General features: G+C 39.0%; 1 protein-coding gene and 1 non-coding gene across 8 annotated transcripts in view; both read left to right on the top strand.

Moving 5' to 3' along the window:
- Positions 1-27,117, top strand: part of tex14 (testis expressed 14, intercellular bridge forming factor) — a 73,254-nt gene that overhangs the window by 11,920 nt on the left and 34,217 nt on the right. For 3 of the 7 annotated variants that reach the window (XM_078422680.1, XM_078422683.1, XM_078422684.1), the window contains exons 3-14: positions 7,757-7,871; positions 8,917-9,082; positions 9,787-9,926; positions 11,888-11,969; positions 12,679-12,809; positions 13,710-13,823; positions 18,123-18,246; positions 19,079-19,257; positions 20,219-20,370; positions 20,828-21,018; positions 21,674-21,860; positions 25,896-27,097. In XM_078422680.1, the coding sequence (XP_078278806.1) occupies positions 7,757-7,871; positions 8,917-9,082; positions 9,787-9,926; positions 11,888-11,969; positions 12,679-12,809; positions 13,710-13,823; positions 18,123-18,246; positions 19,079-19,257; positions 20,219-20,370; positions 20,828-21,018; positions 21,674-21,860; positions 25,896-27,097 (2,783 nt within the window). Of the gene's footprint in view, positions 1-1,361; positions 1,762-7,756; positions 7,872-8,870; positions 9,083-9,786; positions 9,927-11,887; positions 11,970-12,678; positions 12,810-13,709; positions 13,824-18,122; positions 18,247-19,078; positions 19,258-20,218; positions 20,371-20,827; positions 21,019-21,673; positions 21,861-25,895; positions 27,098-27,117 lie in introns of those variants that run through there. The other 4 variants (XM_078422682.1, XM_078422685.1, XM_078422686.1 and 1 more) reach the window with 4 other exon arrangements.
- trnah-gug (transfer RNA histidin (anticodon GUG)) lies at positions 804-875 on the top strand. The gene has a single exon. It is a non-coding gene; the product is annotated as a tRNA-His (tRNA).

Here is a 27,117-nt window from a genome sequence, read left to right as displayed (position 1 = left end):
TGTGGTAGGCAAGTGGTAGAATCTGAGAAGAAGATTATTTTGAATGTGGAGTGAATACAATGGCATGGGTGTAAATGGGTGTTTGGCGGTCATTGCAGACTTTGTGGGCCAAAGAGTTTGCATCTATCCTGTGTAACTAAGATTGTCTATGATTATAGCGTTCAATTATAGAAAGGATGTGAGGGCATTAGAAGGGGTCCAGAAAATATTTCCGCAAATGGTGGCAGGGATGAGAATCGATAATCACAAGGATAGATTAGAGATTCTGGGACATTTTTAAAAGAGACTGTGGAGAGATCTGATAGAAGTTTATAAAAGAATGATGAATGTAAACAGAGGACAGAGTGGTCGAGCACAAGGGTAATAAACAATAAGATATTTAAGAGTGACACAAGGAGTGACTCATTTATGTAACGTGTGATAGGAATCCTTAATTCGCTGTTAAAAGAACTGCAGAAATACATGGCAAAGAAAAAAATTGTAAATTTATGAAGAAAAGATATGGGGAGGGTCAGACTAGAATAAGTTGCTCTGATGGAGAGCCAGAGTGCTTTTGAAGGGCTGAATGGTTTTCCACTATGCTATAAACTTTCTTTGATATGTGGCAAAGGGTCAATAATTCGTGAAGCCCGCTTCAATATGGAAAATAAATGCAAGTTTTTTGTTGGCTGGAGAAATAGTTTTCAGGATCGTGGAATATTTTACTGGTGTCTATAATGAACGCCAGTTTAACAAGGTGCTCCTATTTACAAGGTGCTTTTGAGGATTATTTTCAAAGTTTGAGTATCGCGCCCATGTAGCTCGCCGTGATCGTATAGTGGTTAGTACTCTGCGTTGTGGCCGCAGCAACCTCGGTTCGAATCCGAGTCACGGCATTGCGGATTAGCAATGACACGGCAATGGGTTTGCTGTTTTTCCTTCCCCGGTGGTATGTCGTTTCTCTTTGAGCATAAAGATAAAATGTTTGAGGCAGTGCAACGTAGGTTATTGAATTTATAAAATGATATATAAAATTATATATAAGAAAATAACTGCAGATGCTGGTACAAATCGAAGGTATTTATTCACAAAATACTGGAGTAACTCAGCAGGTCAGGCAGCGTCTCAGGAGAGAAGACGTTTCGGGTCGAGACCTTCAGTCTGACGTCACCCATTCCTTCTCTCCTGAGATAAAATTATATATTTTTTATATATAGTTTTACATATAGTTTTTATACTAAATGCAGGGGAAAATGTCCCCAATGTTGGTCCAGAACCAGGGGCCACAGTCTAAGGAGGCCATTTAAAACTGAGATGAGAAAAAACTTTTTCACCCAGAGTTGTGAATTTGTGGAATACTCTGCCACAGAAGGCAATAGAGGCCAATTCACTGGGTGAATTTAAAAGAGAGTTAGATAGAGCTCTCGGGGCTAGCGGAATCAATGGATTTGGGGAGAAGGCAGGCACGGGTTACTGATTGTGGATGATCAGTCATGATCACAATGAATGGCGGTGCTGACTCGAAGGGCCAAATGCCCCCGCCCCCCGCCCCGCACTTATTTTCTATGTTTACTTTATTCCGTGAAAAAACGGGAGATAAACAATCGTTCATTTATAAAACAACACGTTAGTTGCTACGGGCATTTTGAACGTCATTTGTTTTAAGTTCAACTTTAAACAAGCACAAGGAACTGCAAATGCTGGGATCTTCACAAAACAAAGGGCTGGAGGAAGAAGGCTGGAGGGAGAAAGCTAGATGTGCGGGACAAAGCCTGGCAAATGGTAGGTGGATATATGTGAGGCGTTTTTTTAAAACGATTTGAAACGTCAACTATTTTCTCTCCGCTCGTAATGCTCGTAATCTCCCGAGCATTCATCATTTTTATCATGATATTATAGCGGGTACTGTAGTGCCTCTGTTTGTCGCCGGAGCTGTGGAGAAGAGGACATTTGCCTGCCTCGCTGTTTGTATATTATGAAGATTATTTGGCGAGCTCTGAATTTATTCAAATCAGAAATAGTAATATTAATTCAAGGAAACATTCGATATCATTCAGACAAGATTGTTGCTTTTTCGGAACGACCTGATTCCAGGAAGTTAGAAAAAGAGATTAATTTTCCAAAAACAGTGTTCAAAATGTTCATCGTAAAACATTTGAGAGAGAAGAAAATACATTTCTATGCCATTTTTCAATATTATCTCCGAGAAGGGTCGGGTGCAAACAATGCCGTCGTCCGTGGGGGGGGTTTCAGAGAGCATAGCAGGAAGCTGCGCATCCTGATTCTTGCGCAGATTCCAGTCACAAACCCCGTCACGTGGTGTGCTTTTAATTTGTTGAAAAGTACATTTTATTGTCGGTTTTTCGTTGTCTTCGTTTTATCTTTTGAAATCTGCAGAGATATGTAGGTCTGCAATATTCCTCATGTGGGGTCAAGATCGCCTTTGTCCACAGCACTGTAAAAGTTTAGCAGAAAGGGCCTGTCACCAATGGATACCAAGGGACTGAGCCTTGTAAATGGGCCTGATAGGTGCATTGCTTCAGGAGGAAATAGATTAGGCATTGATGTATTGTAAAAAAAATGTTGCATTGATGGTACAATAAACACAGGAAGATGTGAACTGTCATATTTATGAATATTATAAATAATACATAGTTTGAATAGTAAAAATGATAAACAATGTTTTGAATGATTAGTCTCACAAACCAATAGAAGTAGGACTTGGGTTTTGGTTTTGGCAGCTGCTTTCTCATTCTAGGGAGCTGGAAAAAGAGGACATTTTGAGTCGGAAAGAACTATGATGCTGGTTTAAATCGAAGGTAGACAAAAAATGCTGGAATAACTCAGCAAGACAGGCAGCATCTCTGGAGAGGAATGGGTGACGTTTTGGGTCAAGACCCTTCTTCAGACTGATCAATGGGTGATGTTTCGGGTTGAGACCCTTCTGACTGATTTTGAGTGGTTACTCTCACATTGCTTGATTCAAATAGGTTTTCCATCTTGTGATATTGCAGTTGGTGTTTATCTCTCAGATTGTACATCACTTGCTTTAAACATGTAAATGCAATCGGTCTGGGCAAATTAAAGGACAGAATTCAAAACTCACAACATCGACGTTAGCGAAAATCCAAGATAAAGCAGAAAATGTTGGACAAACTCAGCAGGTCAGATTTGTCCTCCCATTGGCCTGTCACTTGTATTATCCATTTGACCTCTACATTTTACTGCTACTTATATTTTAGGCAGACCCTTGGGAGAGAGAATTACTTACTTCCGCTCTTGTTCTAGGTTCTGAGGTTACTAATGAAGCCAAGGTGAGAACCACAAAAGATGCCTGATGTATTAGCAGTCTGTTAAGTCATGCCTTCCTTCCACCATTTATGCAGAGCTTCTATGTACATCTGAACTGAAAGTTTTCAATTTTATCCTGAAAGCTGCTTCTATGCTTTAAGTTGTTGAAAGCCAGAGATTTCCAGGAATTGCTGGGGATGTTGCAATTTTTCAAGGAGGCTTTGAGCATATCCTTGAATCTTTTACCCTGTCTACCTGGTAGACTCTTCCCAGTTCAGAGCTTGGAAAATAATGCCTGTTTTGGGATATTGGTGTCAGGCTTATGAACAACATGGACTGCCTGATACAGCTGATGGAAGATATCTGAATGCTGACGATGTTGGGATAAGAAGGGAACTCGGTCTGAGTTTTTTATCTTCAAATGTTCTGTTCCTCCATTGACCCACGGGTGAGATGGCGAGTAGTCCAATGAAGACCAGGGTCTCACTATGAACCTTTATTAATTGAGGTCTGCAGGGGAAGGTTGGTAGAGGCCCTTTGTCCTAAGATGTTAAGTTTAGTTTCTTAAATGCTTCAGTGAAGAAGTTGACATTGCTTTGCAGTTAGGGCAAATCTGACCTGCTCAGTAAGTCCAACTTTATCTTTATCTTGAATTTTTGCTAACTTTGATATTGTGTGTTTTGAATTCTATCCTCTCATTGAGAGTATGCAAGTGTTGTTTTAGGCAGTTGTCCCTAAGTTCCTTTTCTCCCTAGAAAGGAGCCGGAGGAAGAGGACACATTATGAGTGGCTTCTATTGTATTGATTGATTAAAAGGAAGACATTTTGATGTCAAGATAAGCAATTGGTTCAAACCTTCCAGATTGCACAACAGGTTTAAATGTTAAAGATTTGCATGCATTGTACCAGGGCACATAAAGAACGTAAATCAAACACAGAAAAAATTACAAATGCTGGAAATCAAAGTAAAATCAGAAAATGCTGGAGGTACAATGTTTGATTTCTCTTTTCATCCTTATTTCAGCTTTGCTCAAGATGTTGTTCAGCTGGAAAGGGGTGCAGAAAAGATTTATGAGGATGTTGCCAGGACTTGAAGGCCTGAGTTATAGGGAGAGGTTGAGCTGGCTACGACTTTATTCCCTGGAGTGCAGGGAATGGACGAGGATGATGTGGGGTGATCTTAGAGAGGTGTGTAAGATCATGAGGGGAATAGATAGGGTAAAACCTTTACTCAGCATAGTGGAATCAAGAACCAGAGGGCATAGGCTCAAGGTGAGAGGGGGAAGATTTAAAAGAAACCTGAGGGGCAACTTTTTCACACAAATGGTGGTGGATATATGGAACGAGCTGCCAGAGGAAGTAGTTGAGGCAGGTACTATCACAACATCTGAAAGACATTTGGATAGGTACAGGGATAGGAAAGGTTTAGAAGGATATGGGCCAAATGCAGGCAGGTGGGACTAGTGTAGATGGGGCATCATGGACTAGTTGAGCCAATGGGCCCGTTTCCATGTTGTATGACTATACAGAACAGCTATGATTATCTAACATTCACCACCCTCTCTTAGATGTCACCATTGACATTTGCATCACCTAGATTATTTTGATTTCCACCATGCTATAGAAATTTCCTTTGAGATGGAACAATATGGAACATGAACAGGCTCTTCAGTCCACAATGTCTGGGCCAAACACGATGCCACGTTAAACTAATCTCCTCTGCCTGCATGTGATCCATATCCCTCCATTCCCTGCATATCCATGTGCCTATCTAAAAGCCTCTTAAGCATCATAATTGTATCCGCTTTCATCACCATCCCAAACAGCACATTCCAGGCACTAACCACTGTCTTTTGAAACTTTCTCCACACATCTTTCAACTTCTCCCTCTGACCTAGAAGCTATGCCCTCCAGACATTGTATTTTTACCCTAGTTCTGACTATACCCTATCTGTGCCCTTCATTTTATACCATTCTACCAGATCACCCATCAATCCCCTATGTTCCAGAGAAAACAATGGAAGTTTGTCCAACCTCTCCTTTTAGCTAATACTTTCCAATCCAGGCAGTATTTTCGTAAACTTCTTCTGCTCTCTCTCCAAAGCCTCTACTTCCATCTTGTAATGGGGTGACCAGAGCTGCACACAATACTCCACATGAGGCCTAACCTCGTTTTTATAAACCTGTAAAATGACTTCCTGGCTCTTATACTCACTGCTCCGACCGACAAAGGCAAGCATACCATATGGCTTTTTTACTACCGTATCTACTTGCGTTTCCACTTTGTACATGAATGTCCCTCTGTACATTAATGTGATTAATATCTTGCCACTAATTGTATGGTTTCCTCTAACATTCGACTTTCTAAAGTGCAACTCGTCACACTTGTTTGGAGTAATTCCCATCTGCCATTTGTCTGCCCGTATGTGTAACTGATCTAAATCCAGCTGTATCTTTTGACAGTTGTTCCTGGATAAGATGAGGCAGAGTGAAACTGAGTAGCATACACGGGTTGAAATGGAACATTTAAATAATGACAAAGTTTATCTTAGGGTCAGGGCAGAAAAAAATTGGTTTAGTCTCAATACCTCTTCCCAGAGATATACACCAAAGCACACATATGTTCTGTTAGGTTCCCATCAAAAATTACCCTTTGCCAGAACTATTCCATTCTACAAGAGCTAGCTGGGACTAAGCATTATACTGACACAGGTTCTGGATTTTATACGCTGTGTTCCTGAGCCGAGTTAGCCGTTTGAGATGGATGGCACTGTGGCATAGCTAGCAGGGCTAGCACACCAATGCCTCTACTTCATCATAAGACTTAGGAAGTTTGGCATATCACCAACAATCCTCACCAACTTGTACAGATGCGCTGTAGAAAGCATTTTATCGGGATGCATCACAACTTGGTTTGGGAACAGCTCCATCCAAGACTGCAAGAAATTACAGCAAATTGTGGACTTAGCCCAGACCATCACACAAACCAACATCTCTTCCATTAACTCCATTTATACCTTGCCTCGGCAAGGCCAGCAGGATAATCAAGGACAAGTCGCACCCTGGCCACTTCCTCTCATCCCCTCTCCCATTGGGCAAAAGGTATAAAAGTGTGAAAACGCACACCTCCAGCTTCAGGGACAGTTTTTTCCCAGCTGATATCAGGCAACGGAACTATCTTACCACACTAGAGAGCAATCCTGAACTACTATCAACCTCATTGGGGACCCTCGGACTATCTATGATCAGATTTTACTGGCTTTACCTTGCCCTAAACATTATTCCCTTACCATGTATCTGCATACTGTGAATGGCTCGATTGTAATCATGTGGTGTATTTCCGCTGACTGGTTAGCACGCAACAAAAGCTTTTCAGTGTACCTCGGTACACTTGACAATAAACTAAAACTGAACTGAACTGAGAGCTGTTGCCTTGACCTTAGTTACTGTCTGAGTGGAGTTTGCACATTCTCGCTGATTGCATAGGTTTCCTCTGGGTGCTCTGGTTTCCTCACACATCTGAAAGATGTGGGTTGGTAGGTTAATTGGCCACTGTACATTGTCCCGTATGTAGGTCAGTGGTTGCAATCTTGGGGGGGGGGGGGAGAAGAATAAAAAAAGGGAAAAATAGGATGTGTAAATGTATGGTTGACGGTCATGTGGAGTTGGTGGGTTGAAGTGTCTGTTTCCATGCTGCATGATTCTGTGTATAAAGCGTGAGTCAAATAGTATCCCTTATTTTTCTGTGCTTATGGTGAACTTTGGTTACTTCACGGCTATTCTCAGTAGCATCTAAATAAGCCACATGTTGGAAGGTGCCATTCTATTCTACTCCAACAGTCATATGCAACACCTGTGGTTAATTATTGAGTGTAAATGATTGCACCTTTGAAAGCAGAGATAAGAGGGAGAAAGAACTAAAAAGTGAGACACCAGCTACAATAAATGCATAAACAAAGCCAAATCAGTGCCGAACTTGATACGGATCCTGTTGGGGAAAGAACGGCAGATGCTGGTTTAAATCGAAGGTAGACCCAAAATGCTGGAGTAACTCAGCGTGACAGGCAGCATCTCTGGAGAGAAGGAATGGGTGAAGAGGGTCTGACCCGAAATGTCACCCATTCCTTCTCTGCAGAGATGCTGCCTGTCCCACTGAGTTACTCCAGCATTTTGTGTCTGCTTGATAAGGATTGTCAGTTTATTCATGTATCATTTGTTCTTTTACTCTATGTATATTACACTAATCCTTATCCTTTTTGGATTGAATGGGTCACGCAAGAAAGCTGTTGGTAACGAACATGGAAGTCTAGTGCACTACCACACTGAACATTTCATGTGAAGTGTCACATTATGTAACCTCACAGACATTGCCACCATGGAGTACAGTATATGCATTGCTCTAATAGTGACAAATATGTTAAATTAAATGTAATTGATATTATAGCATTTGTTTTGTATAATCAGATGTCAATTTGTTTTTTCTAAGGTGCTACCGTTGACGCTAAAAATAATCTAGGACAGACACCATTGTTCATTGCTGCTTTGCTGGACCTTGTCAAAGTTGTTGATATATTAATGGTGTTTGGAGCAGACCCTAACCAGTGAGTACCTTGACCGAAAACCAAAAGCTTAAAAAGGTCTATTTTTAATTATATAACACCTTTAATATTGAAGAATGAGGGGAAAAAAGATAAAGGAAAAGATGTCTAACATTAACAAGAACATTAGGAAAAGTGAGCAAAAGCAGGATTGGAAAGATGGATTTTGAGAAGGATTTTAAAGGTGGACGGGGAATTGTGGTAAGTGGAGGAAGCTAGGGAGAGAGTTTCTATGAGTATGGTCAAGGTGGTTGATGACCCCCAAAAAGGTAAGAAGTGATTGCATAAAAGGACAGATTCACTGGACTGGAGAATGCAGAAGATTGAAAAGGATTGTAGTGTGAGACTGAAGTGGCATTGAAGTTAAGAATGAAGATTCTTAAGTGCATGTTCAGCCAAATGGTAAGCTTTTTTGAGTCAGCATGGATGGGAATAATAGACAGATGGTAGTCAGTGTGGGACAGGGTAGGAAGGGTAGAGTAATATGCAATATGATGTATTGTGATTCAGGTTCCTGGTGTTTCAGTTTGAATAAAGCTAATCAATAGTCGTAGAAATTATAATTAACATTTTGGCAGTGACACCAACAATACCTTTATTGATAATAAATGCAATGATTCCTTGTATATTTTTTTACATAGTTTTGTAAATCAGAATTTTAATATTTCTGGAAATTATAGAAGTTTTCAATGCAGAGGTTGTACAGAGGTCTTCAGGTAGAGCATTTAAAACTTGGAGAATAAATTAATGACCTTGCACGGTTCCCAAAAGTTGATATCAAATTCAATCTTCAAAACTGATGCATTTCTGTATAAATAGTTCTAAAAAAAAATGGTATTATGCATGATCAGCCATGATCACGGTGAATGGCGGTGCTGGCTCGAGGGGCCAAATGGCCTACTCCTGCACCTATTGTCTATTGAATGTTTGATTGGTCTTAATGAAAAATTCAAAATTATAAATAAAAAGAATGCAATCATTTAACATTTTATTTTGTGCAAGGAACCACAGCGGACTGATCCTTTTTATAAACATCCATTCTATCTAGTCGGTGTGATGACCTGAGTACTCCTGTGCACGCAGCTGCATTTTCATGCAATCAGTGGATTCTCAGTAAATTACTGGACGCTGGAGGTGATTTGCGTTTGAGTGATAAAGATGGAAGATTACCCCAAGTCTGGGCGAAATCAGCCAGGAAGGAATGCAGTGCCCGGGTATGAAGCAATGGAATTGACCTAACTGATTTGTTTGTTTCTTTATTAGTAGTTTTAAACTCGCTGTTATAAATCAATTCCTCTGCTGGAGGTTTGGGGCCATTTCTCAAAAAAAGGGATGTTATAATCAGGGAATGAATTAGGTGTTGTGGATCTCGTAATGACAGGTTAAACAGTGACACTAGCTAAGGCATTGTTTCCCATTCTGCTCTTGAAGGAAAAGCTGTGTTAATTGGAGAGATTAGAATTGAGGGATGGGTCATGCTGGGTACCATCCAGTATTTTGTCTTTGATAAACTTCTGCATGTATGGTTTCTCTGGAAGTTTAGAATACATGGGATCCAGAAAGAGTTCATAAGTTCGTAAGTGATTGGAACAGAATTAGGCCATTTGGCCCATCAAGTTTACTCCACCATTCAATCATGGCTGATCTATCTTTCCCTCTTAACCACATTCTCCTGCCTTCTCACTTAACCTAGCAGAGGATGGTGGTGAAAGATTGTTTATTAGACCTGAAGGTGTGATTTGCGGTGTGCTTCAGTGATTGGTGATAGGCCCAATGCTGTTTGTCATCTATATTAATGACTTGGATGAGGTTGAACAGGGGCATGATTAGTAAGTTACACAGGATTCCATGAAAAATATTATTTGCTTGTAGTAAAACATTTTGCTTACTATTTTCCTAAAATTATTTTGTATTCCAGATCCTGGAGTTCATGCAGAAGTGCGCTGCACATATGCAGGAAATCACCCAACAAGTTGCCTGCGGTATCTCACATCAAATTGGGTGCTTGTCAGAAACTCTGATACGAAATATTTCCATGCTGAATAAAATAACTTATGGGTAAGTATTTTCTACTATTTCTGATAAAAATAAAATAGAAATATCCAGGGCACTGATCCACATTTAAATGTTGAAGTCGGTGGAGTTTGTCGGTTTGTTTGGTATCAGAATGATTGTTTTAATTAATGGTGTGGAATCGTTTGTGTCCAACACAAGGGTTGATTTTGTTTAATGTCTCATTGAAGATTTGCGACTGCAGCACTTGTTTGGTAATGATTGAACTGCCAAACTAAATTTATGTATTTGGCTAGAAAGTAACTTCACCCATAAAATGATTAAAATACTGTATGTCTTTCGTTAAAGTAGTTCTAAAAATATTTTTCTGGTAAAACATTTTCATTTTCAGAAACTCAGCATCAGTTTATTTGTAAGCAACACCTGAGTTTTGCAGAAACTACCAGCATTTACTGTCATTACACTGAAAAACTGATAGTAACCAGGTATTTCCCACCTCCATTGTTTTAAAAGGGAACAGATTGAACCCTATCCATCTGCCTCCAATGGAGTCAAGGATACCAGTACTGCCATAGACCTAAGCCATTTCTAGACGAATCTGGCTTTCAAAAATTGTGATAATTGCATGTTTCATTAAATAAGATTAAAGTGAGATTTTAAAAGTGCATTAAATCTTAATTAGCACATGCTAAACTATCCCTGACCCTCAGCATGTAAAATATAAATATTTCAAAACATAAGGGAATTTAAATGTTAATGTTTATTGATGATTTTTCAACTTCAATCACATGTAAATATTCTAATTTTTATTTTATGTTCTATGTAGCATTGAAAAAGTTAATTCAAATTGTGTCTTTGTTTCTGAGTATGTTGCCTATGAGAAGTCATTAAGATAATTAAAAACTCACTTGGATCTCACTCAACTTGACTGAATCACAGGAATTCCTTAAAACTGATGCCCAGTAGAAGCGGGCATTAGTAAAGGGAAAGTTTGTTACATCTTTGTTGGACGTACAGGGCAACATTGTTTCTTCACAAAGTGCTCGAGGAATCAGTCTGAAGAAGGGTCCCGAACCAAAATGTCGTCTGTGCATTTCCCTTCACATAGGCTGCCTGACCTGCTAAGTTCCTCCAGCGCTTGCTCAACATTCTAGCAGTCTCTTGTGTCCCCATTGTTTCTCACCTACTGACTCAAGTTTAGCAGTAACATTTATTTTTGACTAGATTTGCTCAGGTTGATGCATAAAATAAAGAAGAAAGAACGGTGAACATCAAGGCTCTATGTAGCCACTTAAATGAAGGAAGTTCCTTGGCAGTTTTATCATTGTGCTTTTAGCAGAATATCATTATTTATAGCCACCAGCAGTTTTTAAAAAATGAATGCCAAGAACAAAGGAAAGGAATTGAGTCTGAAGTAGGATGTGTAAAATAACAGCTTCCATCAAACAAGAACCAAACAACCCAAAATATCCTGCATGCTCAATTGTTTAAGCAACACCAGAACTGAAGGAATTGGCAGCAAGTGATTAATACTATTTACTTGCAGTGTCTGGGTTTAGCACAGACTATGTAACTAATGATGATGACACAAAAAGCTGGAGTAACTCAGCGTGGTAGGCAGCATCTCTGGAAAGACGGAATGGATGACGTTTTGGATCGAGACCCTTCTTCAGACTAATGGTACAGTGTGCATATTACTGTCCATCACAATTGTTTCTCTGTTGAAAAAACAGATTTTTTTTTGCTTCGGTAAGAAATCCTTTGTGGAAACCTCAAGGAACCTGTGGTAATGAGGTCCACACAGCTGAATGTAATCTTAGACCCCTCTGCTGAACATTTATCAAAGTGTGCACTTTTGTGGTGTTGGCTGGCAAGAGACCACGAGTTTACACCGGGAGACTGTTAATGTTTTTGACTGCAAAACATTCATTTCTAATAAAATAAACAAAGTGCATAATTTTATATTGATTGTCTAATTGTAAACTGTGATCTTTTCCACTGTTAAGAATAAAGGATGGGGAATTTCTCAGCAATCCGAAAGCTAGAAGCATTTCATCACAAACTGTTCAAAGCTTTGGATTCGGGAAGGTATGGATTCTGATCTTGTGTGTGCTGAGATGTCCAAATTGGAATGCATAAATGTTTATAATATCATCATTATTGTTATTTTATAAACCACTCTGTTATGCTGTGATTCCCCCCCCCCCCCCCCCCCCCCCCCCAGCCCACTTCTCCCAATTTCTTCTTAAATACTTCTGTGCCAATTGCAAAAAAAAGTAACCTTCTCTCAGGATTCGGCCACATTTTTGTCATAAAACTCAACAATAGACGATGAAGTATTTAGAAACCACTCAGTGCCTTTCTTCAGAGATACTTTCTAAGATTTACCAGAGCGTGCTTGTGAGCTCTAATTAAAATCAAAGTATGAAAATTGTTATTGACTTGATGCCTTTTGAAGTAATATCGACAACATTTTAGAATGTGTAGGAAAATAACTGCAGATGCTGGATAAATCGAAGGTAGACACAAAATGTTGGAGTAACTCAGCGGGTCAGGCAGCATCTCAGGAGAGAAGGCATGGGTGACGTTTCGGGTCGAGACCCTTCTTCAGACATCAGTCTGAAAAAGGGTCTCGACCCGAAACGTCACACATTCCTTCTCTCCTGAGATGCTGCATGACCCACTGAGTTACTCCAGTATTTTGTGTCTACATTTTAGAATGTAATGAATGTGAATTTTTAATATTGCATAACTAAACAAGGATTCGTATTTGTTAACAAATATCTGGTATTTACAGTTCTGTGTGCATGGACCTACACAGATGGCTTATCTTGCTTCTATTCCACTTGTCGGTGAGAAGGCATTAGTGCAGCCAGATGATGAACCAACTTTTTCCTATGCAAATGGCCCTTACACAACAATGACCAAGTATGACATTTTGGTAAAAATCAGAATGATCAATGTACTGTTATATTTTACTATGTAAGGTATAAGTAGGCAAAATATTGAGGTCAAAATATCAAAATTAATTTTGATAAATCTGCACCGAGTTTTGTGTAAAGAAAAAATATTTTTTTAATTGCAGTGTGTAATTCATATTCGGATTTAAGTAATTAACAGTAATGAATCAATTTTGGAATTTCTTCCTAAGTCTTCTCTGCTACCATCCATCTTGTTTGAAGTTGTTGGTACCTTGCATATGAGACCATTCTTCGTGCATGAATTGAAACAGAATTGTTATTTGACTGGAGCAAAAAAACGAACTACTGGAGGAACTTGTGGGTCAAGTGGCATCTGTGGAGGCAGAGGGATGGTCAATATTTCAGGCCGAGATCCAGCATGAAGACTCAGGATTTAACGCAGGCTCTTGAGTCTTAATGGAGGGTTTTGACCAAAAACATCAATCATTTCTCTAGCTCCACAGGTAGATGCTGCCTGACCAACTGAGTTTCTACAGCAGTTTATTTTTTGCTCCAGATTACTTGATCTGCAGACTCTTGTGTCTCGTTTTTATTTGACTGGATGGTCATAGGTTTGATGTTAACTTCACTCTGAGGAACCATTTATGCATTTCCATAGTTATCATTGAATGGCAACCAGAGCGGAAAGTCTAGTCAACTACCATTTATTTATTCAAAACTACTGAAGCCAATTATTGCTTTTTGCCTACTCTGTGTAAATATGATGAAACTCAAAAATCGCACGCACTTACATTTGTGAAAACTAGTTTTGACAAAACTTAGAACAAAACAAATTTTTTTTGAAGTGACAATACTCAAGACAGCTTTTAATCAGCCATAATCCTTTTAATTTACATTTGTGATTTAGTTTAACATGGAATGGAATTCGTGTCACAGTCAAACAGATGAATATTCCCACACATCAAAACTGCAGCAAACGATTGTCAGCTGATTTGCTGATTGCAGAACAAGAGTACAACAGGTCAGCAAAACAGATGTCAAATTAATAGTGAAAAAGTGTCTAACTTCTATGTGGGCAAGTATTTTGATATTAATTTACGACTCCTACCTGGTAATGTACTATGGTACAGACAAGAGCATGTAATTTAGTGATAATCTGGAGAATGATATAAGACATGTATACACAGGTTTCAGTGTAAGACACACAGATAACACAAAAATGAGTTCAAGTGGAGTATAAGATAAACACAGACTGAACCGAGTTTTGAATTTCTGTATTTTAGTTGGATTACACAATTTCTAGGCTGAACAAAATATCCTTGATTCACAAAGGCTCTCTGAAATAGAGAATCAGAGCATGTGAAATCTGCGTGCTATGGCTATGAAACTTAGTCTGCATGAAATGCAAAATTAGTTACAGTTATAGAATTAGTGAACAGCAAGACAATAGTTCCAAACTACCAGTTTGATTTATTTTTGATCAGAGGAGAAATTTGTCAGAGAAATTGCTAGTATTGCCAGTTTGTCAGCATCTGGGAGAGATTCAAAGACAAGCAAAAGGTGATCATCAAAAAAATGAAGCTACAAGCAAACTAAAATAAATATGTGTTTTGCTATTCTATTAGGGAATGTGGATGATCTGAATCAATGTGTGCTCCTTAAAAACTTTAAATGGGGTAAATGTGAATGAAAATAAAGAAATTATAAATATATTGAACAGTTACTTTACATCAGTAATCACAATAGTAGAAGTGGATAGATTCAATATCGAAGGTTGGAACTTTCCAAAATTAATTTAAAGAACATAACTTAAAGAAAATGGCACCACAAAATGACTGACCCTGGACAGATGGTTCCATTCCAGGAACTTGGAGTAAGTTGATGAGAATATGACCAAAGTCCCAACTACAATCTTACAAAGTTTTATTGATTCAGAAACTATTCCATTAGATTGGGAAATAGTGTCTGTCACTCCACTATTTTAAAAAAGTGAAAGAAGAAATTATAGACAAGTTACCGACTTATTAGGCAGATGATTAGTCTGAAACCTTCAATCAGGAACAAGAGGCACAAGGAGAGTTTTCCTTGAGTGAACGATTATTTTTTAGCAGAGAGTTATCCAGGCAGAAACTTCTAAAGAGCTTGTTCAAAAGACTTTAACATATTTCCATGACTTGTTAATTTGGACATACTTTTTAAAAATCTTTCCTGCTACTTGTTAACAAAAGCATAGATTTTTTAAATCTTTCTCAAACTTATTTTATTATAAATCCTGCAATATCTTACTAATTTGTTGTAGTCACTGAAAATTGTTTTTTTTTAAGTTTCTGAGGACATTTAAACTTTGCCAACCTTTCTTGGCTGTTCTGAGAATGTGTGTCTCCTCCTGTAGTTTTCTAAAAAATTGTGGGTGGTTCAGGCCTAATTGCCCCACTGCATGGAACATTGATACTGAAGAGAATGCTGGAAATTCTAAAGGTATTTTGTTCCAAGTTTTCATCAAAAGGATCACTGAATGTAATGCATATTGTTTAATGAGATTAGAACTGGACACCGGCAGCTTTTCACCACAAACCTGGCAGATTGACAAAACTCAAGTATGTCAAGGCAGATTAACTTAAAGCATTGCTCAACACATGGGGAATATGATATTGTTGCAATTACTGAAGCATGTTTGAAAGAAGGGCGTGACTGCAAACTTGACATTCCACAGTGTAGAAATTTCAAGAATGACTGGGGGAAGGATGTAAAAGACGAGGGGCTATTGTATTACTGATCACAACAATGCAGGGAGTATGATTTAGAAGATTCTTTGAATGATGACGGATGGGTAGAACTGAGAAATAAAAAAAGGATACTTACTTAATTGGGATTTTACTATACCTACTCAATAGTCAGCAGGAGATAAAGAAGCAGATATATAGACAAATCACAGAGGTGTATGAGGAATAGGGTTGTAGTAGAGGGAATTTCAACGTCCTCAATATTAACTAAGCTCGTTTAGTGCGATAGGATTACCAGATGCAATTATGATATTGTTTAAATAAAAGAAATGTGGTTGAGGGAAGAGAAGGAAGTACAGCTCAATGTTCCATAGGTTTCAAGTGTGACAAGAGAGGGGTGCAAAGAGTGGGTGTTGCACTGATGAGTGGAAGGGGAGGGGGGTGGAGGGGAGGGGGAAGGGGGGTGGAGGGAGGGGGAAGGGAGGGGGAGGGGGGAGGAGAGGGTGCTGCACCAATGCAGGTTTGGGCCCAACGGGTCCACATGGTCTAGTCTTTTCTAAGATAAGAAGACTAAATCATAGTACATCTGGTGTGATCTCACAATGGCTCAAAAACATAATACAACATCCTTACTCGAGTATTCACAGTGGTGCAATGGTAGATTTGCTGCCTTATGGCGCCAGAGACCCAGGTTCAATCCTGACCACGAGTGCTGTCTGAACAGAGTTTGTATGTTCTCCTCATGAACTCTGTGTTTTCTCTGGGTGCTGCAATTTCCTCCCACACTCCAAAGATGTACGGGTTTGTAGGTTTATTGGCCTAGGTAAATTGTAAATTGTCCATAGTGTGTGTTGGATAATGTTAATGTGCAGGGATCGCTGGTTTTACTCGGTGGGCCGAAGGGCCTGTTTCTGCGCTGTATCTCTAAACTAAACTAAATTGTTCAAATTCTCTCATAATAAAACCCTTCATTATTGCTTGGTACACTTGTTCGGTGGCTTTCAGTAACTTCCGTATAATTTTAACCAGGTCTCTATGAATATCAACACTATCCAATCAGTCACCAATTAAAAATAATTCTACTTTCCTGTTTTTGCATAATTGTAGATTCCTCTCCTTTATTTCTCCTGTTGTCTCCACACCAACTCATTCAGCTTGCCAGTGTTCTTGAAGCCCCTTATACTATTTTATGTACTCATGATTCTACCTCGTGTAGTATAATCAGCAAAAGTGGAAATATGACATTTTGCTCCGGCTCCCCTCAGCCACATCATTGATATAGATTGTGAATGGCTGGGGCTGAAGTACAAATTCTTAGAATAATGCAAAGTCCTATTAGTCAGAACTTGGAAAAACTGAGACAAATCCACTAATTCCCACTCTTCGTTTACTACCTGGCAATCAATTTCTAATCCATGCCAGTAAATAACTGTAAATTGCATGAGTTCTAACCTTGTTGATCAACCTCCCAGGAACTCCAAACGAGAAGTGGGTGTTGCACTGATGATCAAGGAGAGTATTATGGCAGTGTTCAGGGAGGATATCCTGGAGAGATCAGCAGCTAAATGCCAGAGGAAGTACTTTCTGTCAGTTTAAATGCACTTCATAGACTTTGAAAGGCGTTTGAGCAGCCTGCAGTCAGGAAACCGCCCAGTCAATTAAATGATGAATGCCATAAAGAAACACAGTGTACTCTTAATGTCCTGTGTCTGTTCATTGATGGTCACAACGTGCGCAGTAAAACTCCAGTTAATAGTAGCATTGATAGAATTGTGTTGTGTGCAAATAATGTCATTAGGTGCATGTATGTTGGTGTAAAAAAATGTTAGTATTACATGAAGCATGTGGTTCATTTTCATGACGGGTGCTGTTCCATACAGAAATTATGGAATCTGTTTCATTAACCAGGTTAAATAGACTTTTTCATTATTTACGCATGAAAAACAGATGCGAACTGATCCACATCCTAGGTGCAAATGATCTATCAGTCTAGCTTTGGTCTAATTCTAGAGGAACAACACAGCATATTCGGCCTGGATAGTCCACAACCTAGTGGTATGATGAATGATATTTCCAGTTTCAGTTAACCCTTACTTCCTGTGTTTCAACCCCACTCCATTTTGCTTCTGATCCAGTTATATACTTCAATTTTTGTCTTCAGGTTGCTTGATTTCTTGGTCTGTGTCAGTAATCCATCCACAAAAATAGTTCAACTTGTTTTTTTTCCTTCCTGGATAAAATCCTGGTTTGTCCTGGTCTGCATTTCTCAGCTCCAAAATTCTTTAATCTATATTCTCACATTTTAACAGCTTCCATTCATTAATTGACCAGAAAACCCTGTTTGCATCTTATTCCCATAGTTGTGATTTTATCCGATCAGACACATCCCCTCCCCCACCGGCCCTGCAACTTTACCTGTTTCTTTTGTCTTTTTGTCAGTTCTGACAAAGAGTCTATGACTTAAAACATTCACTTTCTTTCTCTTCCAGGTGCAGCCTAACCTACTGAGTATTTGCAACATTTTCTGTTGTTTTTGATTTTCAGCATCCGGTTTTTTTTTTAACCTTCTGACAACTTTCTATTGTCTTGTCTTCTAGTCATCTTCGGCACCCAAACTTCCTGCTGCTGATGGCTGTGTGTCAGCTTTCTGAACTGGACCAAATTCGTTTAGTGTTTGAGAGGATTAATCTTGGTTCCCTTTACGGAGTATTGCATGAAAGGGTAAGCTAATATTTAAAATTGTATTCTTATAACCTGAGTTATTTCAGCGACTCACATTGTGTCGGATACTATTTGCTGAATAAATAGCCATAAAGTAAATGCTGCTTAATATAGTAATGTGATAACTTTGACTGTGTAATTCAAGCTACATATTTTAATTCTTTATTGATAATAAGGAAGAATTACATAATAGCAATTTCTGTAGAACCTAGAAAACTGAAATAAAAGCAGAAAATGTGTAGAAATCAGCTCATCAGTCAGTTGTGGAAAGAAGAGTTAATTAGGTCGATAATTCATCAGGAATGGAAAATGTTTGGGACAATACTATCATCAGTTATCATTTATAGATGACCCATAAGCAAATAATTCATCTGGTTTTAACAGAGATTTCAATTAATTAAAGTGCAATGGCAGGATGGTGCTAAATTGCAGCCCTTATCGTGGCAGCATCCAACTTTATTGCAACACTCAACATATAATCCAGAATATTACAGCATACCAATTTGCAGTATTTGCCCATGGGCACCATCTTGCTCTAGAATATCAGTGAGTTTCGGACAGGTCAGAGAGCACTTTGTGCTATATTGATGGTTTACAGCAACAGTTCATATTTGCATCCTGCTGCAATCAGCTTCAGCAGTGGCAACACATGGAACTCAATCCATGTTTTCAAAGGAGGTAAGGCAAAATTAAAAAACAATTTATTTCATAATCTAGATCTGTATTTTGATTTTGGAAGTAGTTTTGAGGAATAACAAATTAATGTTAGTTTGGCTGTATGGAATTTATACGTGCTGTTGATGTGGGTTTTTAATTCAAAATTGTATTTCAGCGCTCAGAGTTTCCAGTCTTGCCGATAGAGACAATTGTACAGATGATCCTACAGATTACTGATGCTCTTCTCTATATTCACTCTCGGGGATACATCCATCGAACTGTCACCTCTCATGCTGTGCAGCTTGTTTCGCCTGGTATTGCCAAATTGAGCAACTTTGAATTCATGGTCATGAGGTATAAATTAAATAATGTTCAGTATCTGTTATCTCTGAAGGACAATAGTTTTTCTATAATCATTCTTTAACATGTTTGGTTAATGACAAAAGCTTGATTTACAATCACATTCTCGTATTCACCTCCCTAGCTTTCTCTATGCCTTCTCTGAATGCTTCCATCCACACAGATAAAATATATCTGTGTGGATGGAAGCATTCAGAGAAGGCATAGAGAAAGCTAGGGAGGTGAATACGAGAATGTGATTGGGTCTCGACCCGAAACGTCACCCATTCCTTCTCTCCCGAGATGCTGCCTGACCTGCTGAGTTACTCCAGCATTTTGTGGATAAAATATATCTGTTGTCCTCACCCCTGCAAAGCCTATACAGTTTGGTCATGAAAATGGGTTTCCCTCTCTTGTCCCTGTTTTGTCACCTCTTCAAAAAAAAGTTGCAGTATCCTGTGTTCATGACCTACCAAAGGAATATTGTACCTCCCCTTTAAGAGGCTTTAATCAGAATGAATTTGTATAAATTAGACCAGCCAGTCCGGAAAATTGGCTGTATAGTGATGTGCTAATGCAATCAAATAATCATTATAATGAGCAGATAACATGCAGAGAAGCATGGGACTGAATGACACAAATTAATGCTATCTAATTTAGCCCCCAATGTATTATATATTTACACATAATTAACAAAGTTATTAGGGTGCAGTATAAGGCAGCTTTTGCCTGCCTTACCATGGATTCATCCACTACCAATATTCTCTTTCTGACTTTCATATCCCCTACTGCTTGGACAATGACAACGTTTTAAATGGTACATTATATTTTTAAATTGATATAAAGTTTATATTTTAAAGTGCCTTTAGTTTACGGTTTTTCTAATGACAAGAAGAGAAAAGAACTCAAAACATCATAATCAAATTTATTTCAGGAATGCCTTAAAATAATTACAGTTTTTTTAATATTTCCTTAGTGTTGATGGAAGCACACACAGAAATCTTTCTCAATTCCCTATCCCTCCACAGTTTTATAACTGGCTAGCACCAGAGGTAATTCGGGGCAAAACTGCCACAATCAAATCGGATGTCTACAGTCTTTGTACTTTGATCCAGGAGCTGTTCACAGGTATAGTCTGCAATCATAATGTAAATTATGTGAATATAAAAGGCTTGTCTTTTGCATTAAACACAGGTTTGGATCAACTATGGTAAATGACTGTAAGTACTATGCATTATGCATATAAATTATGTATTTACACATAATTAACAAAGTTGGCACAAAGTTACAGTGCATAAGAACTTCACACAGACTAATCTAAATTTGAGCTCATTGTACCTTATGTCTATTTCGTAGTTTTGAACAGTGACAAGGAAGCTTTGTTGTCAGGTGCATGCACTCCCTTATCATGTACAGCTTAAAATAGACTTAAAATAAATAAAAAATACTTTAAATAGACTGCATAACTTTTGACAGTCCTTAAAATTAATTGGTAAAATTATTGCATTGTGAATACCACTTTGTGAAGTATTGTATGTATTAACTAAATTTCTAATATGCAATCAAACTTAAACTTTGCATACAGATGCAGTTCCCTGGGAAGACCTGGATGGATTTGCAATAAAGGAGTTACTAGCAGCTGGACACTATTTAGCTGTAGATGAACAAGTTCCAAAGCCATACTATGACATTGTGCAAATTGGAATTCAAGTAAAGTCTCAGAATCGAACAATGAACCTTCAGGATATTCGGTTTATCCTCCGGAATGATATCAAGGTAGATAACCCATATATTTAGGGCAAAAAGAGTACCTAATAAATATTTCAAGCTTTAGGACAGACTGCATGAAACTTTCCCCCATATCAGAGGTGGATAAAACTAGAGGAAATAGAATTAGAATAAGTGTTAAGAGATTTAGAGTGATCTGAGATGGACCTATTTTATCCAGAGAGTGGTGATTTCCTGAGTACATTACCTGAAGGAGTGGTGGAAGCAGAGATGCTCACAACATTTAGGAAGTGTCTGGATGAGTTCTTGAATCACCTAGGCATAGTAGATATCTATGGCTCATATACAAGAAGATGGGTTTAGATGGAAAGATGGATGCCCACTGGTCAGCATGGACATGGTGGGCTGAAAGGCCTGTTTCCATGCTCTATGATTTAATAACTCTTGATTGGTATTGAATGTAATATCAAAAAATTGAATTACTGTAATTCCAAAATCCGTTGAGTGGCTGGCACAAACAGGGACCATGTGGTGTTAAATAACCTCTATAGTTTGATATTTAAAGGCATTTTATAAGGATCACTGGCACTACTTTTAAATATTAATGTAAGGTTAAATTTATGTATCAAATTGGCGAGTTAAGAAATTTACAGTTAAAATTATATTTTGTTATCATCAATCTGTCTATTTTCATTTACCACAGGATCTGATTAGCAATCAGCAAAAACATGCCTTTGAGAAAGATCGGTCTGAAATGCAGCATTTATATGATTTTGTGACAAACAATGTAGACCCCAGGACAGAGCATGAACAACTCCAAAAGGAGAATGCTGGCAGAGGAAAACAGCCAAAGTTTTTTGAACAAACTCAAACTACTGCAGACAATGATGGTATGAAAGATAATAAAGAACTGCTGACTTTTTTCCAGTGTTCACAAAAGTATGTAATTGTTCGAATCATTTTCCAATCTCTTAAATTATCTTAATGTTTTGGGGATAGACAATAGACAATAGGTGCAGGAGTAGGCCATTCGGCCCTTCGAGCCAGCACCACCATTCAATGTGATCATGGCTGATCATTCTCAATCAGTACCCCGTCCCTGCCTTCTCCCCATACCCCCTGACTCCGCTATCCTTAAGCGCTCTATCTAGCTCTCTCTTGAATACATTCAGAGAATTGGCCTCCACTGCCTTCTGGGGCAGAGAATTCCACTGATTTACAACTCTCTGTCTGAAAAAAGTTTTCCTCATCTCCGTTCTAAATGGTCTACCCCTTACTCTTAAACTGTGGTCCCTGGTTCTGGACCCCCCAACATTGGGAACATGTTTCCTGCCTCTAACGTGTCCAACCCCTTAATAATCTTATATGTTTCGATAAGATCCCCTCTCATCCTTCCAAATTCCAGTGTATACAAGCCTAGTCGCTCCAGTCTTTCAACATATGACAGTCCCTCCATTCCGGGAATTAACATAGTAAACCTATGCTGCACGCCCTCAATAGCAGGAATATCCTTCCTCAAACTTGGAGACCAAAACTGCACACAGTAAATACTCCAGGTACGGTCTCACTAGGGCCCTGTACAACTGCAGAAGGACCTCTTTGCTCCTATACTCAACTCCTCTTGTTATGAAGGCCAACATTCCATTGGCTTTCTTCACTGCCTGCTGTATCTGCATGTTTCCTTTCAGTGACTGATGCACCAGGACACCCAGATCTCGTTGTACGTCCCCTTTTCCTAACTTGACACCATTCAGATAATAATCTGCCTTCCTATTCTTACCACCAAAGTGGATAACCTCACACTTATCCACATTAAACTGCATCTGCCATGCATCAGCCCACTCACACAACCTGTCCAAGTCACCCTGCAACCTCATAGCATCTTCCTCACAGTTCACACTACCACCCAGCTTTGTATCATCTTCAAATTTGCTAATGGTACTTTGAATCCCTTCATCCAAGTCATTAATGTATATTGTAAATAGCTGCGGTCCCAGCACCGAGCCTTGCGGTGCCCCACTAGTCACTGCCTGCCATTCTGAAAGGGACCCATTTATCCCCACTCTTTGCTTTCTTTCTGTCAACCAATTTTCTATCCATGTCAGTACCCTACCCCCAATACCATGTGCTCTAATTTTGCCCACTAATCTCCTATGTAGGACCTTGTCGAAGGCTTTCTGAAAGTCGAGGTATACCACATCCACCGGTTCTCCCCTGTCAATTTACCTAGTTACATCCTCAAAATTCCAGAAGATTAGTCAAGCATGATTTCCCCTTCTTAAATCCAAGCTGACTCGGAACGATCCTTTACTGCTATCCAAATAACCGCAATTTCTTCTTTTATAATTGACTCCAGCATCTTCCCCACCACTGATGTCAGACTAACTGGTCTATAATTTCCCATTTTCTCTCCCTCCTTTCTTAAAAAGTCGGATAACATTAGCTACCCACCAATCCACAGGAACTGATCCTGAATCTATAGAACATTGGAAAATGATTACCAACGCGTCCACAATTTCTAGAGCTACTTCCTTAAGTACCCTGGGATGCAGACCATCAGGCTGGGGATTTATCAGCCTTCAGTCCCATCAGTCTTCCCAACACTATTTCCTGCCGAATGTGGATTTCCTTCAGTTCCTCCGTCACCCTAGGTTCTCTGGCCACTAGAACATCTGGGAGATTGTTTGTATCTTCCTTAGTGAAGACAGATCCAAAGTACCGGTTGAACTCGTCTGTCCTTTTCTTGTTCCCCATAATAAATTCCCCAGCTTCTGTCTTCAAGGGACCCACATTTGCCTTGACTATTTTTTTCCTCTTCATTTTTTTTCATTAGGCTCATCTTTTCCCTTTATTCCTCTTCTCCAATATTCTTTCTTTCCTTGCAGGAGCACTCTGAGTTCCATGTCATTACCTGTATAATTTAGGCTGACACCTCCGTATTAAATTAGGGGTATGTAACCTCTTGCCTGCGCTTTCCTGCAGTGCAGGATCTGGTGATGACCATCTGGTTCCTCTCTTCAAAGAAATGCTAATATTCTGCCACATTGATTATTTGACAGTCACCAAAGAGGATAATTGATCTCATGGTTGTTTGCAGAAATTATTCTATTGACACGGCATGGTGGCGCAGCGGTAGAGTTGTTGCCTTACACTGCCAGAGACCCGGGTTCGATCCTGATTATGGGTGCTGTCTGTATTGAATTAGTAAGTGCTCCCCGTTGCCTGCGTAGGTTTTCTCCGGGCGCTCCGGTTTCCTCCCACACGCTAAAAAGGTACAGGTTTGTAGGGTAATTGGCTTGGTAAAATTGTAAATTGTCCCTAGTGTGGGCAGGATAGTGTTAGTGTGCGAGGATCGCTGGTCGGCGCAGACTCTGGGCCGAAGGGCCTGTTTCCATGTTGTATCTCTAAACTAATGAACTGAAATATTTACCTGCACCGTGCAATTTTAAAGCAAAATCACATTAACATGCCCATATATTTCCCAACTAATGATTCTTATCTAACTATCTTCACTCTGTTACAGCATTCCTTTGGTACTGACATCCCCATGATCCACTGACCGCATCCTTCTTACTCTGCTCTAATATAACTCTCCTATGTGATATTCCATCTTTTCTACTGTGTTAAGATTAAGCCTCATCGTGCTGTTGCGTAAATATACTAATATGATTGGATTATTGACCAGAGACAAGTTCAAATCCCACCTTGAGAGCTGTGAAATTTAATATGAAGTAATTAAATAAATCTGGTATAAAATGTCGATATCAGTAATGATGGCCATCCAACCATGTGATTGCCGTCTGATTCACTAATATCCTTCAAGGATGAAAATCTGCTATCTTTACCTAATGTTTCTTATATTTTATCCAGGCTGAACCATAACTGCCACCTCATGTCAGAGGCATATAGGAATAGTCAATAAATGCTGGTATTACCAGTGATGTTCACATCACATAAACTAATTTAAAGAAATTACCTCCCTTGATCTTGCTGTCTTTTCAAAATCTTTCCCTGGTTTCATTTAAGCTGTAACTTCTGTATTTATCTGTATTAAGCATTGGATAACGCATTTAATATTAAATGCATTAGATAAGGTAAATCAAAATAAAAATAGCAAGACCATCGGAGTCTTGTTATATTACCTGTTATTATAAAAATAAATTGTAATGCAATACCAGAGGATTTATTGCAAAGGGAGCGTAATAAATGTCCGGGTGAAAAATATAATCCTCAGATGCCCTCAATATCCCATGCCCCTTACCTTGCATCTGCACCCACTAGTTGCCTTTTCTTACTTGTGCAGGTTTGTAAGGTCCCATGATGTATACCTGATGTATGGTGGGTTAGTTATCTAGGAAGTACGGGTAACATAAATGTTAGCAACCGTTATGTTGGATGGCAGGAAGTCTTGAAACTGACAATAGTGGATTCTTTACAGACATTCAAAAGAGAAATGGATAGTTCTTGACTGAGGGATTATTTTTTAGTTATGACAAAAGATTGTAATGTTGCTAAGATAAGTTATATTAAAATGTTAGTGAGGTATGCTGAAGTTTGTTTGATTGCCTTGGATCAGTGGAGAAGAATTTCCCAGTGTTACTCCTGAAGTGCTTCGGTGTTTGTGCCTCTGAAGTGAAGTGGTTTAACACGGGAAGAGGGATAGGATGAAAGAAGTGTCCATTTCCTTCTACACCGTAGTAATTTGACTCTATGATCCTCGGCTTGAAAAAGCTGTCTTCTAGTGAGCTGTACCAATAACATTGTGATTTTTCCCTCCGCTCCACCCTTGGTAATCATCATGCCAGAGAACACACATGAAAGTACCAGAGCAAAACTGGCACTCAACAAGACTTAAGGAGAGGAGGGATGGTAAGAAGAAGGAAAAGAATAAAAGGAATTTCACAATGTTTTTGTTTATTTTATAGAATATTCCTATTACAACATGGGTCGCCATACTAGCTTCAGCCCAAAGAAGTATGGACCAGAGGACAAAGTCAGACTTTTAAACAATGAACCATCACAACAAATTATGGTACTGTATGATTGTTGGAAAACAGAACAAAATCAGCCTGAGGTTACAGCAGGGTCTGGAGGCCAGGGTGGTGGTTATATTGAAGATAAACCTAGTCATGATTCCACTCCATGGAAGAAGATTGAGCAGCATCATGATTCTGTGTCACCAGAACCCCAGCCTGAAAATCATTATACAGATGTTCTAGATCATTTACATGAACTAGATCTTGCATTAGAGGAAGAAATGTATGTTACATCTGACGAAGAGGGGGGCAGCATTATCTCTTTGAAAACAGCTAGAGAATATACATCAGATGAGGAAGATGAACAGAGTAATGGGACTACAAGTTTGTCTCAAGATTGGTCAAAAATGGAAGGTTTAGAAAGTGATCAAGAAAAACACAATCTGATCTGCCTACACACACAGAATAGCAGCGCCATGGAGGAAGAGCAAGATATCGCAACTGGCATTTCGGTCCAACATTCAATCAGCAGTTGTGAGATCAACATTCAGACATCAAAACACCTAGTGCAACAAGCGTTCAGTGCCCTAGATCACATAAAGAGAAGTTATCACCCTGCAATTGGCACTGGGCAAAAGTCTGAGAAAGTGAATCTGATGGGAGATTCACAGCTTTTGGAGAAACCCCCTTGCACTAAGTTATTAGGCTATGATGAAGTGGACTATCAAAGGCAAAATGAAAGGAGGAACAAAAGGATTAAGGCAAGCAATGAAGGTCATCTGGTGATCCCCATGGCTGTGGCTCCTCCAACATGCTATCAACTGCCAGTGTATGTTGTGGAGAGGAGACCTTGTGCTAATTCAGCTGAGCATTTTGAATCAGAATTTGAAGTTCTTAGTCATACTCAAGATGAACAGATGCCAATAACAAAAGGTTGCAGTTCTGATGTTTTGAAAACATCAGAGACTTTTGCGGATGGGACACAAACCACATGTTCATTGAGGAAGCAAATGAACGATGAACATGTTGGTTACAAATCTGCATGTGATGAAAGCTTTACACGTGCGCCAGACTACATGGGTAAACTGGCAACCAAGAGTAAGAAGAAAATGAATATTTTAGCACATGTTCACAAGAAAGAGAATTACCCTGTAAGTTTCTAATAGCTTCC

This window comes from Rhinoraja longicauda, chromosome 26 (assembly GCF_053455715.1).
Source record: "Rhinoraja longicauda isolate Sanriku21f chromosome 26, sRhiLon1.1, whole genome shotgun sequence".
Taxonomy (NCBI): domain Eukaryota; kingdom Metazoa; phylum Chordata; class Chondrichthyes; order Rajiformes; family Arhynchobatidae; genus Rhinoraja; species Rhinoraja longicauda.
Note: the sequence above shows the minus strand (reverse complement) of the source record. Positions and strands in the feature narration are given on the sequence as shown.